This window comes from Grus americana, chromosome 1, assembly GCF_028858705.1.
Source record: "Grus americana isolate bGruAme1 chromosome 1, bGruAme1.mat, whole genome shotgun sequence".
Taxonomy (NCBI): domain Eukaryota; kingdom Metazoa; phylum Chordata; class Aves; order Gruiformes; family Gruidae; genus Grus; species Grus americana.
Window position 1 is genome coordinate 57,878,758 of NC_072852.1, and position 17,476 is coordinate 57,896,233.

The 17,476-nt window shown below is 54.1% G+C and overlaps 1 protein-coding gene across 3 annotated transcripts; it reads right to left on the reverse strand.

Moving 5' to 3' along the window:
• Nucleotides 1–1,023: 1,023 nt before the first annotated feature.
• Nucleotides 1,024–16,811, reverse strand: SYNGR1 (synaptogyrin 1). 3 transcript variants are annotated; one of them, XM_054843717.1, is made up of 4 exons: nucleotides 16,553–16,811; nucleotides 5,467–5,704; nucleotides 3,841–3,986; nucleotides 1,024–2,649 (listed from the first exon to the last, which is right to left on the reverse strand). In XM_054843717.1, the coding sequence occupies exons 1-4, from the start codon at nucleotides 16,649–16,651 to the stop codon at nucleotides 2,551–2,553; spliced, it is 582 nt and encodes a 193-aa protein (XP_054699692.1). In that variant the 5' UTR covers nucleotides 16,652–16,811; the 3' UTR covers nucleotides 1,024–2,550. The 3 variants fall into 3 exon arrangements, with proteins under 3 accessions (XP_054699692.1, XP_054699682.1, XP_054699674.1); XM_054843707.1 differs by having other exon boundaries at nucleotides 1,024–1,299; nucleotides 16,553–16,796; XM_054843699.1 differs by having other exon boundaries at nucleotides 1,024–1,365; nucleotides 16,553–16,796.
• Between the last annotated feature and the right edge of the window lie 665 nt (nucleotides 16,812–17,476).

Here is a 17,476-nt window from a genome sequence, read left to right on the forward strand (position 1 = left end):
CTCTTCCTGTGTGCTACAAAGAAAGTGTCAGCAAGAGGCTTTGCACTATGGTAGCAGAGGAACAGAGGAGGGTTCAGCAGGACCTGAGGAGCAGACTGGCTTTCTTCTCCTCTTCCTGCCCAAGGTGAAATGGCAAAGCTCTCCTTTCCCCCTCGAACCAGTCCGGCTGGGGACGAGGGCTCTTGGGGGCCCCCTAAAAGCCCACCTCCTCCATCCTTCCTCCCACAGGGGCTGCACCTGGGGACCAGGGCATGGCTCCCCTCCTGCCTCACCAAACACTGGTCTGAGAAGAGTGGTGAGGAGGACGTACAGGCGAGGGGAACCACCTCCACCTCAGTCCGAGGGGGCTGGGGAGGGAGTGACTCTCATGGCACTGCCCCTCTGCTCTGCCCAGTCTCTTGCTGTAACCTACAGACGTGCCTGTGGGTTTTGATTGTACCTGCAAATCTTCCTCCTTCCCCTCCCATTTTATCTCTTTGTGCCCCCCCCCCCCAATACCACTTCTCCCCAAACCCTCTAAAAATAAAGCACCCCTCCCTCACTAGTGGGTGGGAGAGAAAAGCCCCCCCATCTTTGCACAGGAGATGCCATTCCCTGTCCCTTCCAGCCCCCCCCCCACCCTTGCATGCCTGCATGCTGACTCCAACACCATCCCCCTCCCTGAGCCACCAGGCCCTCTGGCCTGGTTTGGATGCTCCCACGTCTACTTCAGCCTTTAGCGACACCGTCTCTTCTAGGAAGGTCCCTGGTCCCTCTCACCCCTTTCCTTCTGCCTCCAGCACCCTCTCCCCTGCCCAGCTGGTGCCATCGCCCCTCTCCTGCCCACCAGACTGCCCTCCGCAAGGCAGGAGGGAGAGGAGGCAAGGGGGGACCTTCCTGTCACAACACGGTGACAGGTTTTGGAAGAATTTGGTTCTGGCGGGTAGTTTTGGGGGGAGGAGAAGGAAGAGGTGATGGGGAAACCTTTTTTTCTTTTTTTTTCTTTTTTAAAAACGATAAATAAAAACAGATGACCCAGAAGGCTGGAGCATAGCTGAGAGCCACCTCTTGTGCCACTACGCACGTGTCTGGTTTGTGCCTCGGCTTTCTGCCGGCAGCGGGAATGGGGGCAGAAGGGAAGGGGGAAGGGAAAGGGGCATCGGTGGCTCAGTAGTTCTGCGTTTGGTACCCCTGTGTCTCGGTGTCGAAAGCATCTGCTGGAGGGGGCTGCTGGTACGTCCCCACCGCATCTGTAGCATCTTCCTCGTTCGTGTAGGGAGCATAAGGCATGCCGGAGTCCTGGCTTGGGTCCATGTAGTCCTGGGAGAAGAGGGCCGAATCGGCACCCAGCCGGAAACGCTGATACGCCAGGAATGCCTGGCCCACCTTTAAGGGAGGAGGTGGAGGGAAGAGACGGGAAGCAGAGAGAGGAGGGGAGAAAGAGAGGGGGAACGTACCGAGAAAGAGAAACAAACAAAAGTGGGGTTAGTAGTGGTTATGGATTAGTGTGCGAAGCCCACCTGGAAGATCGCTGGTGAAAAACCCTCGAGAACAAGTTGGTTCAGACTGCCCCACAGAAAGCGCAAGCCCACCCGGAGAGAATAGGGCTGGGCAGGGATGGCTACGAGCCCAGCTGGCTGCGTGCAGGCTGCCGGGGCTCCCTGCTGCCTCCAGGATGTGCTGGGTACCTCCTGCCCAGTGGTGGGGTTTCACCAGCATGGCGCAGGTCGCAGAGGCTCAGCGATAAGCCTGCGATTATCCCATTCAGACCCTCCTGCCCCTGGGAAAGGCAATCTGCCTCAGCTACACCACAGAAGGTTTGTCTGCCGGGCTGGATGTATGCAGCCATTCTGCCTGCAGAGGCCAGGAAGGGGAGCAGGATTTGACCCAGAGTAGCGAGGTAGTAGTCACCCCCCATAACCCCTTCACCGGCCGACGTCTGTACAGTGCAGCACAGACCTCAGGAAGGAGCAGCAGGAGGCATGGCGGCTGCTTCCCAGACCAGGGGACAGTTAGCAAGCATACTGCTGCCTCCTGCCCCAGGCACTGCAGGCAGGACGCCCTTTGGTGGACGGAGGGAGCCCAGGCACGGGGTTCGGCATCGCGGACCCCAGCAGGCACGGCTTGTCATTCCAGAGCATCCCTGATAGAGGTAAGCGATCTAGTAGTTGATGGGTTAGAGGGTTCTGGGGAATGAGGGCTGGGCAAAATGGAGGAGATACAGTGGCGGGGGCAGAGGGCATATCCTGGCTGAAGTATTAGGTCTGAGCAGTCACCAAAAACAAGGCACAGCAGTTTTATGCAGCATTAGTTAGTGTATGGGTGAGGGAGAGAAGGGGGCAGAGGAGGAGGAGAAATTGCCAGTTCCAACTCCCCAGAGGGGACAACCGTTCCCCGCCCCCCCATTCAGTGGACAACCCCACTCAGGTTCAATGGCCCACATCTTCCCACCCCATGCCCTGCAGTGACCATACACCCACGGTCAGGGCATTGGAACCGTCTGTGCTCAGTAACCTCCTCCAGCTGCAGCCCTCTACCCCTTCCCCCAAATTCCCCCGTCAGCGAGGGGCACTAAGGCAGTAAGGATGGCGAGTTAGGGAACAGGGTGTTGTATTCTTCCTGAAAAGTAATGTCTCTGAGTCTCCGGAAAGCCAGAAACGTGACGAAGCCCTGTGAGGAGAGAGAGGGATGTGGGGAGGAGAATCAGTAAGGAAGAGCAAACCAGAGCGTGTGATTGAAATAAAAACCCCAAGGGACCAGGGAAAGGGGATGTCTATTCAGCCACTCACAAGCCCATGCATTGGGGAGGACCACTGCAGCTGGTGGCACCTCTGCTGAGGACATCCCTCTCAAAAAGGGTCCTGAGGGATCCCTTGCAAAAGCCTTGCTCCTGGTCACACTTTCTGCTGGAGCTTGCAAGGGGCTTTCGGCAGCACTTGAGATCAGGCACAGCTGGTGTGGGGGACACACATGCTGCTGTCCCTTGTCCCCACTTGGTGTCACCTTGGTGAGGGTGCTGACCACACAAGCTTTTTTAGCCCCCCTTCCTCTCTGACAGCTTCATGGTCTTACAGCACCCCTCCTACCTGGCCCCTGCCCAATGTTGAGGCCCGTAGGGAGAGGAGAAGATAAAGCCACAAGGACTTATGCATGGACACTGGCCTAAAATGGTTTCCTGCTTGGCACTATCCTGTCACTTCAGACAAAAATCACTCAGGCTTGGTGCTTTCAGAGACGTGAGGAAATCGTGGGGGATATTTATATTGCACAGTATAGTTTTTCCAGGAAACTAGCAATAAAGAACTTCCAGGGAAAGGGCAGTCTTAAGAGCCAGCACCATCACCTTCCTAAGGTGACCCAGTGAGGTGGCGCTGCAGTTGTGGGTGCAGAGGAGAGCCCAGAGGGATGCCGATCTCACAGCCTCTTGTGGCCACTGATGACATTTCACGTGATGGGAGCAAAGCAGGGACGGAGATGGGTGCAACCCCCAGCCTGGAGCTCTCTTCTCTGCTTAGGGTCTGTGAGGTGAAAATGCTGTTAAAGTCCTCTGACGCACAGGGAAAATGATGCCTGGGCAGCTGGCTTGTCCAAGGTCATACGAATGGTTTGTCAAGGACACACCTTACTGGGATATAGGACCCTCTTTCCCCTTGTGCTTATTAATTGTCTAGCATCTTCTTCCATGTAAGTTTTTGAGTCCCAAGTTTACCTCCTAACCACCTCCCCTCCTGCTCTTCCTTCTCAGAAGCCATGTGAACTGAGATCTCAGAAGGAATCACTCTTAGCCGGTCACTTTCCATCCCCCACAAGCTACTATAGTGCAGAGGACACTTAATCCAACATCATGGCTGCTGTACTCACCCAAGTGAAGATGGAGAAGAACGAGAAGGTGATGGCTGCTCGGGCTGCATCCCCTCCCTCATTCATTGGGTTGTCCTCTTCTTTTGAAGCTTGCCACTGGTTGGTCAGAAAGCAGAAGCCAACGAACCAGAGGAATGCCAAAAAGGCTGGGATGGACCACCACCAATATGCCAAAGGGGAAGGGAAGAGACGTCAAGAAGGAATGTGTGAACAGAACATAAATACATCATCTTTCTCTGGAAACTTCAACCCTATGAGACCCACCAGTGTGTTGCAGCTCTGACTGCGCAGCCTGTCCAAGCCCAAGCAAGCTGGCAGGCTCGCTGACGGCTAAATTGTCAAGGTGACAATAGGTGTCTGCAGAAAGTACCTCAGGAGAGTTCATTTGCTTATGTTTGGATTGATCACAGGACTTGCATTTGGCCTTGGGGGGGAGCCTGAAGGGCTTCCAGTACAGGAGCGATCACCTGGGCTCTGTGAAACAGCCACTGCTTCACAAGCCTGTCCTGCAAGGACAAGCAAAGAGCAACTCCTTCCAAGGGAGCTGCAGAAGAGTGGGAAGCAGCCAGCCTGCAGTTGCACAGAGACCGGCTTTTGCTCAGGACAGCACAGGCTAAGGGACTCACACTCGGGAAAGTTGCTGAAGGATCATTAACATGCTGCACCCCTGGGAAAGGGGTGAAGGTGGGGGGGAGCCCTGAGTCCAGACTGGCAGCTGGTGGGGAGGAGTGGGACTCCTCCTCTTTGCCAGGCACAGCCAGATACCCAGCAGCGAGGGAAATGGGCATTCCTAAGTGGGCAAAACAGGAATCAGTCCTTCCCCTTACCCCTCCCCTTCTCCTTCTTCTGCCCCTTCCCCTTCCCCTTCTTTTGTTAGCTGTACACAGGACTGCTGTTTAGGACACAGAAGTCCTTAACAAATTCAGATCCTGCAACTGATCCTGCCCTCGCTCCACTCGTGGCCCCTTTGACAAACTGGGGGGGGACCCTATGTGGAGAAGTTTGCCTGTGTGGCTGGAGAAAGCCAGGAGTGCGACTCAGGATTGCAACACGAGAGCAAAGCGCCTGCTCATGATGCTGCTGACTGGCATTACACATGCACGTACACATGCACCATCACTCTGTCACTTCAACACACTACTGGGGATGGAGAGACCTAACTATAGGTTAGAATAAGCCTCGGGGCTGGATGAGGTCCAGCTATTCACATGGGGAATGCCAGGTAACCTAGGAAGACTGGTTTAGTCAGCCTGCATGAAACCCTCAATGTTTTTCTTATGTGAAAATATATAGGAATCAATCAGCTGGAGCTGGAAAAGAACGAATTACCATCTCCAGAGGCATCAACACTTGGCCTTAGCAAGCACAAGCATGGAGGGAGGAAAGACCTGCTGATCCTAAAGGGCTCCCTGAGCTACGCCTATGGAGAACAGCAGAGAGGCATCAGCCAGATTGGCTGAGAAGAGAAAGGGAAAGAAAAGGATAGAGAGAGAAAGTCTGAGAGAGTAAGGAACCCAAAGACCTCCCTGCTAGCAGGGACCTGGCCTGCGAGGCAGCAGAAGCTCCCTCCCTCTGCCTTGCCAGCGGCAGAGAGGGGCACTGTGGCCGGCTGGCCAGGAAGCTCACCCGAGACTCCGATGTCCGAGAGCACTGCCTTCTTGCGGTCCTTGACACTGCTGATCTGCGGGAAGTAGGCATCCAGAGCCAGGTAAAGAAGGCAGCTGAGGAAGGTGAGGACACCCACGGTAATGCCATAGTTGCAGGCATTGCGATTGCGGTTGAAAATGCAGTGCTCTTGTGTCTCGTCAGGGCGGTTCACGTACCCTTCATTGACGATGGAGCCGAACACCACGATGGAGAACACCTGGTGGGGAGGGAAGGCAGGAGACACGTCAGGGCAAGCCCCATCTCTCTGGACCAGCACAAAGGAGCAGAGCTTTGCAGGGGACAGACACCTTTCACAGGCACCTCTCTGTTCTGCTGAGCTCCCGTCCCGCTGCCTTGCCTGGGCTGTAGCCACGGGGAATTTACTGGGGAGATGGTCTCATTTTACTTCTGAGGATTAACTTAAAATAGGACACTTTTAGATTGAGCCTTTTTATCCATCTGATCTAAAGCAAGGTAAAGCAGTCGCAGTCTGGAGTAAAGGTGGCTTCCCACAGACACACGGGGGGCAACATGGAGTGTAAATTGGGATATGGTTTTGCTGCGGGTGCCTGCGTACGAGGGCTCCAAGTAGTGGAAATCCTCTTAGTCTGCACTCATTCTCCCACCCACTCCTTTCCCTTCTAGGAATTCATTGTTTCTACCACGCATTTGTTCACTAATTTTATCTATCCAGCTACTACGCTCTTTTCCCCATCCACTCATCCACCCTCCCACAATCCACAGCTCTGTGGCTCCGTTCTGCCATGCTCCCGCTCTCCCCATCTCCCTACACATCACACACCTCTCTCCACCAGTCTTCCATCAGCCCAGCCCATGACACCACCTATCCTTCTGCCCACTCACCCGTATGCCGACACCATCCAACCTTCCCCAAAGACTTAATGGGCCAAACATCTTCCCTCCAGGTCCACCTGGCAGGGCCACCATGAGTCCTCCCTACCCGTCACCACCACTGCCGCTGCATGTTATTTTAAATCAGGTGGAATTAAGGATGAGTCCAGGTACAAATGCCGTAATCTACAGTTGCTGGTCTAATCTTTGCTCACGGGCTTAGCCTTCGTCACCTGCCACAAGGCCGTCCCTCTTTGACACAGCAGGTTCACCAAAGCAGAGAGCTATTTACAGCAGCCCCAGTCCTGCATCTCAAATGAACAGCTTCCCCTTGCAGCCACAGGAGAAAGAGGGGAAGATTAAGGTGGCACATACAGACTTTTCTTTGCAGGGCATCCTGAGACCCTCAGTAGGAACAGCTCATCTGACGGCTGCCTGCGAGGGCCCCAGGCAGACAGAATCACAGAACGGTAGGTGTTGGAAGGGACGTCTGGGACCAACCCCTCTGCTAAAGCAGACAACTCTAACAAGTATCTACTGACACCAATATTATTTTTTCACCCCAAGGCTCAGAATTGGGTCACGCTTGGGTTGCTGACATTGGGCATATTTTTGACACACTAGAACAAACTAAAAAAGCTGGAAGCCTGTGCTCCTAAGCATGGCGACTGTATATGGATTTTCTGAAAGTTCACAAGAGCTTTTTAAGCTGGGAAGTAAAACAACTGTTTTGTCCTCCTCCTCCTTCTTGAAAATCGAGATTGATCATACTTTGCAGAAATTATCCGTGAAAATTAATAAAAATCTCTTCTGCCTGAAGCAAAGGTCTGGTCTTCAAAATTTCAGCCTGAACAGTTTGGAAAGGCAGTGGAATTGCACACAATCACAGCCAGGCTCTGTCAGTGGGAAGTCTCACACACCTTCACAACGGGCTGAGCTGACCGGGCTGCCCAGGACATTGGCAGTAACACTGTGATCCTCTAACCTCAGGCTCCTGAAGCGACGTCCCAATCTTCTCTTTGGAAGATGAGAAACAGCCTCAAAAGTGGCATAGCCTGGTGTTCGGTTTTGGTTTAGGGCTCAAAACTGGCAAAATGTCGATTCCCTGAGTCAGGTCAACACTTGCAACAAGCTGTATTGTGAGTCTCTGCTTACTCATTTGGGATGAATGAACTTCTGTAACGGCGTCTCTCCAGAGACACCTCTGTTTACTCTGCTCATATCCTGATACACATCTTCCCTCTGCTTTTATCTTTGGGCTTGCTGCTGGCCGGGAAGAGCTCTCATCTGCGAGCGAAAGCAGTAGAATAATTCCTTTTTGCATTTGCTCTTTCATACCTTTTTATGCTGGCACGTTGTCAGCACAGGTCAGAGTCATGAGACCAGATGGACATCTCCCTCTCCCTAATTTTCAAGCAGAGGTGGCATTTCTAACTTCTTTTCTCCATCTTCAGTCAGACAAGATGCCACTTCTCTCCTCTGAAAAGAAACCTGTTTCGCAGCCTGGAGGTGCCCAAGGTATGATTTACTGGCAAGCATCTTATTTAAGATGATCTTGGGAGTTTTCTGGGAAGATTCCACTCAAGGCATTCTGACTCGTGAGCAGAACAAGTTGCTGCAGATGCTTATCTTCTGTGTCCTAAAACAGCCGCCCCAAAGTACTCTTTGTCCTTAGGAAAGCCTTCTGTGGACCAAAGCATAGTAGGTCAAGGGATGTCTCCTTCTCTCCTCCGTGTTTTCCTCACCACTGATATCAGCTCTTGTACATGCTCCACTCCCCGGCAAGCTCAAACCAGAAGTTTCAGACCAACAGGCAGAGCTGGACAGCAGGAGATGAGGCAATCGTTGCTGCTGCTGACAGGCAGCGTTGCCTGTTTTATCCCTGTGATGTCTGTACCCAGAAACTGTTGGGACAGGTGCACAGACAAGCAATTTTCTAGAAAAAAATTATAATTATGAAAGCCCGGATCTCGCAGCCGTCAGGAGAACCTGTTGCACACTTAATCCATGGCAGCTACTTCCTTTTGGCAAGGAGGTGGGTGGATGGAAGCTCACGGATGTAGCAAGTCATCTTAGAAAGAACAAGTATTTTGTATTTTCTTGATTTCACAATCTGTGCCCGTGCAAAGATGATCCAGGCAGCAGGTGCAGTATGAAAGTCTGCCTGGATTATAAACAAAGCACCAAGTTTGCAAGGATGAAGCATTTATGTTCCCGTTCCTATCACATCTGCAACACCTCTCAAGAAATGCCAGCTCCCAGCAGCATGGCACAAGCCTCTTCCCCCTGCGTTACCACTGCTTGTTCTTTCCACCCCCAGCTGGCACAGCAAATCCTCGCTGCACAAAGTCTTGCCTACAGCCACTAATAAAATGGTCCAAAATACGCAGCCAGTTGTTGCAAAGACAGGGCAAGGAGAAGATGGCGATAATCTTCTGACTGAGCACAGAGATGCAGGGAAGCGACTTGTCCGAAGGCTGACAGGAGGCAGACGTAAAGCATTCCATCCCGACGCTCCCAGAAGCAGCCCATCCTTCCACTCCGCAGAGGGAGATCCTTAGCCACTTTCCTGCGCTCAGTGACAAAAACCAGCCAGCCATCCCCGGCTTTGTGCGCCTGAGCGGCCTCACTTCTTCAGTGAGGCTGCTTAAGTCAGTTAACGGGTCTTGAAGTACCTAGATTTTTAGGGTGAGAGGGTTTCCTTAAGCCTCCAAGAGCAACATTAATCAGGCAGGCATGCAGCCTGTCTGGAGGTGCGCATTTAATAAGCAGTAAGATATTCAGCTACACTGTCAACTAGAAAAAGGGACAGAAAACAACACTTGGAGAACATCTGGCCAACTTAGCATTGCTGCTGGGACCCAGCTTTTCTTGACTACATCACTCCTTTAACATCGCAGTCACACAGGTTGTTGCAATGATTTTCCTAGACTTCTGTTCTCATCAAAAAGTTCCGAGACACCAAGCGGAACCCAGAGCCAGGCACTTTGCAAAGCTGACAGAGACAGAGCAACCTGCCAAAAGATGCAGCAAAATTAACTTAATGCTAGGCACCGGGGGGAGGAGACAGGGAGAGGCTGAGAGTTTTCCTCCCTCGGTTTCTTGAGGGGCTCATGCTGGCCTTTACAGGCCTATAAGAGCTCACTAGAGCAATAAAAGTGCAGAACAAGCAAAAGGCTGCATCCCACCATAAAAGACCTTTTTTTTTTTTCCTCTCACCGAACTGGGGGATCTGATTTTGCCAGAGGCAAAGGTGAGCAATGAACCCTCAGACGAGAGGCTCTCCGTTCCTTCCACACCTCCCCAGTGCAGGCTCAGCCCTCCAGAAAGCCAGGCGAAACCTCCTGAGCATCATGTGAAGCTTTCCACCACGCTGCCCATCCCCAGCCGTGCATCAGACGCTCCTGAGCATCATGTGATGGATGCACAGCACAGCCAGCCTCCGGCGGTGCACTAGGATTTTCCTGCACCTCATCCCAGGAGTTTGTCACGTTGGCTCCTGACTTCATCCCCCGAGATCCCCATGATGGTCATAGCAGGGATGAGGCTGAAGAGGGTTTCTGTCGGGCTGTCTGCTTGGGCTTGCTGTGGTGCCCTCCGGTCACAGGCGCTGTTGCACTGCGTGTTGCCTCTCCCTCTCCCAAACCCCCTTTTCATTCTGTTATAGAGAGGAAATAGTTTGGTGACATAATATTCCTTGTGGGACTTCAAATCAAATCCACCTTGGGCAGAACGAAGCAATAACCGCTTCTGTGTCTGATCTGGTAATGAACAGGAATAAAATTGTTTTAAAAGAAAGCAAGAGCAGGGAAGAGTGCAAACGATAAACTGGCAGAGATGATCTGGCTTTCATTTTCATTCAGCCACTCGCAAATGGAGTCTCTGGAAAGCTTTGGACAGCCCTGCACAGACACAGATTATTATTATTATCATCATCATTAAATCTACTTGTATTTAGTTCATTTTGAAGAAAACATATGCAGCTTTTGATACACATGGGACTGGCAGCTTGGAAACAGGTGGCCTCTATTTATTCCCTCCAGCCGGCACCATGAGGCAGCGAACGACTCCTGCCCACGGTCTCGATGGCATGTCTGAGCCCCAAGTGGGTGCTGGAGGGGACCAGCCTCCCCGTACCCATTTGTACCCGATTCCCCTGAGCGTGGGATGGGGGAAAAGCACGGGTGTGCCACCACCTCCCTCCCAGCTCGCCCTCCCTGGCCAGCAGCCACGTGGCACCAGCAATCCAGCCGGGGCTGAGCCGGAGCAGGTGACGGAGGGAAGAAAGGCTCCGCATCCCTAATTCCTGCCACGGGATCTGGGACAGGCATTCCTCACCAGCCGGCTTTTTTCACACATGGTTTGGCAGATGAAAGTCTGGCCATTAACCCTTCTGCCTCCTTCCAGACCCGTGCTTGGGAGCCCTGGTTGATCCGTTCCCCCACAGCAGCCCAAGCCCCGGGCGATGCTGGGGCACCCCCGGCGATGCTGGGGTACCCCGGGAGCCAGCAGCCAGGAAGCCTCCAACAGCAGCCAGGCTCTGGCTGAGCAGCCGTGCATGCCCCCCCGGGGAGGGACGAAGAGCTTTCCTGTGGGAAGATGTCCGCTGGTGTAACAGGGAGCTGTGTCCCAGACAGCAACTTCAGGAAGCTCCATCCCATCCTGCAGGTCTCACGCTCTTCCCGTGGTCAAACAGCATCTGCTGTCCCACCGCTCCTAGTGACAGCTCCCCATGGCCATATCTCCATGGTGCTATCCAGGTCCTTCTGTGCCTTCCACATGGTCTCTACATCACCAGGTCACTGCTCAGCAAAGTGACCATCCAAAAGTCACATCTTTTTCCATGAGGAAGAGTTCAGTTTTCTTTCTAGCAACACACCTCTCCATCCTTGGCTATGCCAAACCAGATGGAGAACCACATCCACTGCTACCTGCATCTGCTCCTCTCACCGCCACACTAGTCCTCTCTGCTGCCTTGTCTTGCCACAAACATTTGACTTAGACATGCCTCATCACCATGCAGTTTCTTTGCTCTTCACCTGTGTGCCTCTCATGTTTTGAAATAACAGATTACATATGATTGTCTTTTTTTTTTTTTTCTCATATTTCTGACTGTCTTTGGATTGTATGTGCTATTTCTCAGATTTTTATCTGGCTAATTCCATTAAGGAGAAATTTCTTCCTGCTCCAAGATCTTTCCTGGAAATGTTGTGCTGGAAACAACATGACCTGCTGTATCCAACCCTGAATTTCCAACCTGAACCTCCAACCCGAATCCAACCCTGTGGCTATGCACATTTATTGTTCATCATTGGCCTCTCACCCAATCCCAGTGACAGCAATCCCCAAAAAAACCCTTCTGAAGCCGACACAGGGAAGGGTTCTCATGAAGAACCGTACCTAAGGCTTGTCTCAAAGCTGCATTTCATCGTGCACCAACGTATCTCACAAGCACGCAGCCAGCGAGCACGGTAGCTGGGGCAAAAAACACATGGAGGAGCAGAGGCAGAGAGCACAGCTATGGTCCAGGAACACGGGGAACATCTCAGCTAAATTTAGCCAGGACAGAAAGAAGGTGGAGGCCACAGCTGATTTCAGACTAACACGGCCCCTGGGCTCTAAGGCTCGGTTTAACTGCCACCGCAAGCCCACGCCGGGTGTCCTTTCTGTACAGCGAAGGGTGGCGTGGAGGGAAGAGGCTAGGGGTGCCATAAGCAGGGGACATCAGCATGGTAAGACAGGGCTCCCTGCCACGCTGGGGCTTGACCCCATCCTCCAGCTCGTCGTGGTGAGGCTGGGGACATGGTTCCTGTCCTTCACCTGCCTTGTCTGCTCAGCCAGGGCTGCCTGGGACGTGCCGTGCCTGCAGAGACAGGGGACGGCGCTTCCCGTCCCGGCTCGAAACGTCTGCACGCTCCCACAAGCCAGGCGACACAGTGGCAATGGCAGCAGGTGATGGAGGAAGAGAAGGAGGGCAGGCAGCGCCTCTCCTCACCAAACCTCCCTCGGAGGGGCAGTGCCCTTGGTGTCAGTGAGAGATTTGATGTCTCAATCCATGTGGCAAGTTTTAATGGGCTGCTTTGCCTGCGCGGCTGTGGTTGGAAATACTCTCGCTCAAGCCACCTAGCTGGGCCTGCTTCCAAAAAGCAAGTTACTTTTGCCTTGTTAGGCTTCTACATCGAGCAACTCTTCCGTTTCTCCAGCGAGCAGGTTTCCAAGCAGTCAGGAACGCCTGGAACAACCTGTTTCAATCAGCATTTTACTTATTTATGGAGTCAGCATTACATGCAACGCCCGCGGGTCGCAAAGGAGCCTCCCAGCTCCCCCACGCCGGCTGCGCAGAGCACTGCGGGTCAGGGCGCGACGGGATTACACAGGGATGTGCCCACGCTCGCCTGCTTTATTTCAAGAATGATCCTGGAGCCACACACCGTAGCACAACTGCAGCTCGGTGTGGGTCACCTAGCTCCACTAGCTCCAGCTGTAGCACCACTAGCTCCAGCTGCTGGGTCATCTAAGCAGGCTGAAGACGGGTCCATATATGTCAAGGTGGTAAAAAACCCACCCATGCACCCATGTCTCGTCTACTGTGGGGCACCAGTTGTGCGATGCAGCTCAGCCCAGAGCACGCCTCTGCGTTGCAACCGGCGGCAAGCGAAGTGGCACTGCGTGGAGCAATGCCTTGAAAGACCAGGACTCAGAGTAAACCCCAGCCACCCATTGCAACAGGACAAGTTGCTTGTCTTCTCCTCACCACCGCTGGGAACAGAGAGGGAATTGTTCTGCCCTTCCCCACAGAGAGGTAAGGAAGCCTCTGGGATCTTCCAGCAGCTCATTGCTTTCATTGTGCAAGCCTCAGTCTAGCCAGACTGGACAAGTGACCTCACTGCAAGGTCCAGATGCCCTTGGAGGCATCCTCAGCAGATATGCTCAGGAGGGACTGCTCCATAGGGCTGCCTCCTTGCGCTACAAGGTGCTGTCCGTCCAGGCAAGTGTATCTGGGGCAGGCAGCAGCAGAGAAATGGCTCACACTGAGGCTGAACATCCAAATCTGACACGGGTGATCTGCAGGACCACCATCACTTGCCAGCAGCACCCTTGCCAGGCAATCTTTCTGTAGGAAGTTGCATACTTATTCTGCTGTGCCTGACCTTCGAAGCACCCAAGAAACCTGAGCTGCCTCACAACACTGTCATGGCAGACAGATGCTCCAGAATTGCTAACCTCATTCCATAGTTTAGCATCCTCCTTGTCAAACCTATCCCATCTCCTCCTCAGCAAGGAGCAACATAAATAACCTTCAGTCACCCCATCTGCTCCTGATCCTGCAGCTCTCCTTGGAGATTTGCCGCCATCTCAATTGGGCTGCAAACTCCATGGGCAGGAGCCAGTTTTGCTGCCTGTTGGTAGAAAGCCATATGCACCTCCATGCCATCATAAAGTCTGCTAAAAGGCAGCGTGACCTGAGCACAAGGTCACTGCCTGGGGGAAGTGATCACGAGAATTTCTGCTCTCAGTGAAAGCTCATCACGTGAAACGGCCGGAAAGGAGTCTCCAGCTTGCCCTGGGGAGATGATGGACCACTGACTCCATGAGCAGGATAAAGGCAAATGAGATCTCAAGAGATGGCAGGCAAGGTGCTTCCAGTGCGTGCTAGAGTGGGTGAAAGGAAGGACTCTCACAGAGACCATGGGGTGGTAGAGCCCTTCGCCACCGTAAGAGTTTGGCTCATAGAGCCTGGCGATAAAATGGCTAAGTGCAGATGCAATCACAGTCTATAAATACACCCAGGGGAAAACACCATTTAAACTGAAGGGCACAAGAGCACAAAAGCAAATAGATTAAAGCCCAGCCATGAACAGATTTACAGTGGAAGGCCCTAACCATTGGAGCCACTGAACCCTTTCCCAGAGGGAGTGAGAAGGGCAAAAATTCCATGAACCAGTCTTTTTTTCAGCAAAGTTCAAGCAATTTATGAAAGGGGCCATAAAGGGTCTGATGCTTGTGACAGCCTGAGATAGGACTTCAGTGCCCGTGAGGACCCCTCTTGGTCTCAAGTTAAAAAAAAAGACCAAAACCACAACTAAATATCTGGGGTAAGCTTGTGGCTCCCTGGCTTTGCAGAGGGAGAGATGCTCAGGAGGACAGACAGGACCAAAGCAGGAAAAGGAACTTGTATTTTGTGAGAGAAGAGGTGCACGCGTAGCCTTCCACCACGATGGCCAGGTCAGCCTCCCTTGCTGGACCGCTGACCCGGAGCACCTCCAGCTCCTGCAAAAGGACTTTAATTTCCATGGCCAAGTGAAGTGCCTGGGGTAAATCATGTCCTGTCCTCTGTCAAGGTCAGATGGGCAGGGGGAAACAATGCGGGGTCCCAAGGAGATGCCAGCCCCCAGGAAGCACTCCTTGCGTGGGGAGACCTTGTGGGGCACGGAACTGAGCTCAGCGAGTGAGCCGACAGCGTCTGAGATAGTCCAAAACAGAGTAGGTGCCTAATTAAAAAATAAACATATTTCCTGTTCTCTCTCCCTCACCTGGTGCCTCTGGGAAGCCAAAATCCCGCAGTGCTCGGATGAAGGGGAAAAAAAAAACCAAACCACCAGACCAAGAGGGAGAGAGAGAAAGAGGAAATTCTGCCACAGAGATTAGCAACGGGAGAGCTTTTGTAGGTCACGTCACGTCCATCATCCCCGAGCACGCAGGCTGGCTCCGCTCCACCCGCCCAGAAGTGGGGGACACATGTACCCCCTTGCCCGGCGCCCAGCAGCAACCACAGTGTGGCCAGCCCGCCCCCGGCATGATGTGCTGTACCATAAACAAACCCGGGCAGATGGACGGACGGACAGACTGCCTGCATTAATCTCGTCCTCAGCTGTGCTGGGGCTCTCCGGCTGCCCTCCAAGTCACATCACCCAGAGGGTACATCCCCCACCCACACACCCAGCCAGGAGCACAAGGGCTGCCTCCCCACTGCCCGCAGCAAGCCGGGCCACCTTCCCTTTCCTTCCTCATTTCACCTGCCTGGCACTGCTTTTATTTTATTTTCCCAAAGCCAGCCTGACACCTCTCCTCCTCGCTCCGCTGCGCATGTGTCTCCTCCGCTCTCTCTCCCTGCCCTCCCTTCTCTGCTCCTGGCCGAGACCTCAATCTCTCCCCGCCGGCTCAGTGCTGCAGCTCTCGCTCCTTTAATCCCAATGACCTTCTTGCACGTACGCGCCAGCCCCACTGGCAGCCATGGGATCAGCGTCATGGGTAAAGGGAGAGACCTTCCCCCTGGCACCCCGCACCCCCCCACCGCCCCCTTAGACGCCCCTTTCCCCCTGTCCCCTTCCCACAAGTTACAGAGAGGAAAGCATTACAGGGAAAGGAGGTTGGGGGGGGAGAGAGGACGAGGATAAAACGCAGAGCAACATTGAGCCCCCATAGCCCCCCCCAACTCGCCCTGGCATGGCCAGAGCCCAGCATCCCTAAGCCCCAACCCGCTGGGGAGCCATGCCAGAACTGCAGCATCACCCCCACTTCCCCCCGTCACCCCACATCCCGCTGCCTCCCTGTGCCTGCCATAAACCCACCAGCATGGGAAGGCATAGGGGGGGGCAGAAGACCCCACCACCACCCCCAAAACAGCAGAGATGGAGAAGGGGTCATGGCCCAAGCCGGCTCACCCCTTCCTTCCTCAGGGAAGAAACCCCAGAGTGCTCTCACCCCATATGGCCCTATATCCATATATATGGATATATATGTAGATCAGTGTGTGCACACATATATGTGGGTATATATGGAGATATAGACATATAGAGATATATAAGCCCAGAGATAGATCCATATATCCAGACATACAGGCATATATATATGTGGATATAGCCATAAATGCTTACGGAGGCATATACATATATATGTGTGTTTATGGATCTAGAGGTGCAGAGACATATCAATGGACATATGCCTATCTATATGTGGATACATATGCATACACAAGCATATATAAAATATATAATATATAATAGCATGTAATTACAATAACATATAATGGCATACAAGATATAATGATTATATATATATATATATATATATATATATACACGCAGGTACGGAGAGAGGTCGGGATTGGGGCCGGTGGTGGCCACCCCCTCCGGAGGGAGCCCCGCGCCCGCGTCCCCCGCAGCCCGGCGGGACGCCCCCCACCCCGGTGCCGGGGGCGGCGGGACCTTACCCAGGAGAGGAGCCGCAGGAGGGTGTACGGCTGCCGGATGAAGGCGTGCGGGTCGAAGGCGCCGCCGGCTTTCCCCGCTCCGAAGGCGCCCCCGTCCATGGCGGCGCGGGGGTGGGCGGGAGGCGGGCGGGGGGCTCGGCGGGCGGTGCCGGGCTGCGCCGAGCCGTGCCGGGCTGAGCCGAGCCGTACCGAGCCGAGCCGCGCCGAGCCGTGCCTGGCAGCCCGGCGGCGACGAGCCGCGCGCTCCCGCCTACGGGGACGCGCCGCGCCGGGAGCGCGCACCCACCCCTTCCCCCCCCCCCCCCCCCGCCGCCCACGCCACATCGCGGGGTGGGGAGGGGGAAGGAGTGGGGTGACCGTGGGGCAGCAGTGTGAGGAGGGGGTGCTTGGGGGGCGGGTGCGGCATGGGGGTGTGAGGGGCATGTGAGCACCTCTCCAGTACAGAGGCACCCCACCACCACCACAAAGGGAGAGGGAGGCAGGGGTGCTGCCTCGCTTTGTTTTGGTAGGGCCTAGGAGAAGTGCGGGGCCAGCCCCCCACCTGTCCTCTACCCCCGTCACCCCTCTGCCACGTCACCCCTCTGCCACGCAGCCCAACGTAAGTATTCCACCGCTCGCAGCCCCCACAGAGGGGTGAGGCTGCCCCCCTGGGTGACACCCGGTTATCCCAGGGGAGCAGTGAGTGGTGCTCCCTGGGTGCAGGCAGCTGCCTACACCCCCACCGGGTGCCTGACCCCAGGCAGAGGTGCCTGGTGAGCCTCAAAATCGCACTGCAGCAAAGCCTCGGGCTCTCATTTCTAACATCCCCCACCCTACAAACACCACGTCCCTGGGAGGGGGCAGCTGGAAAAAGGCCCTTTGCAAACATGGGGAGTCCAGATTTTGGGGAGACCCTCTGACTCCAGGAGGCAGAGACTGCGAGAT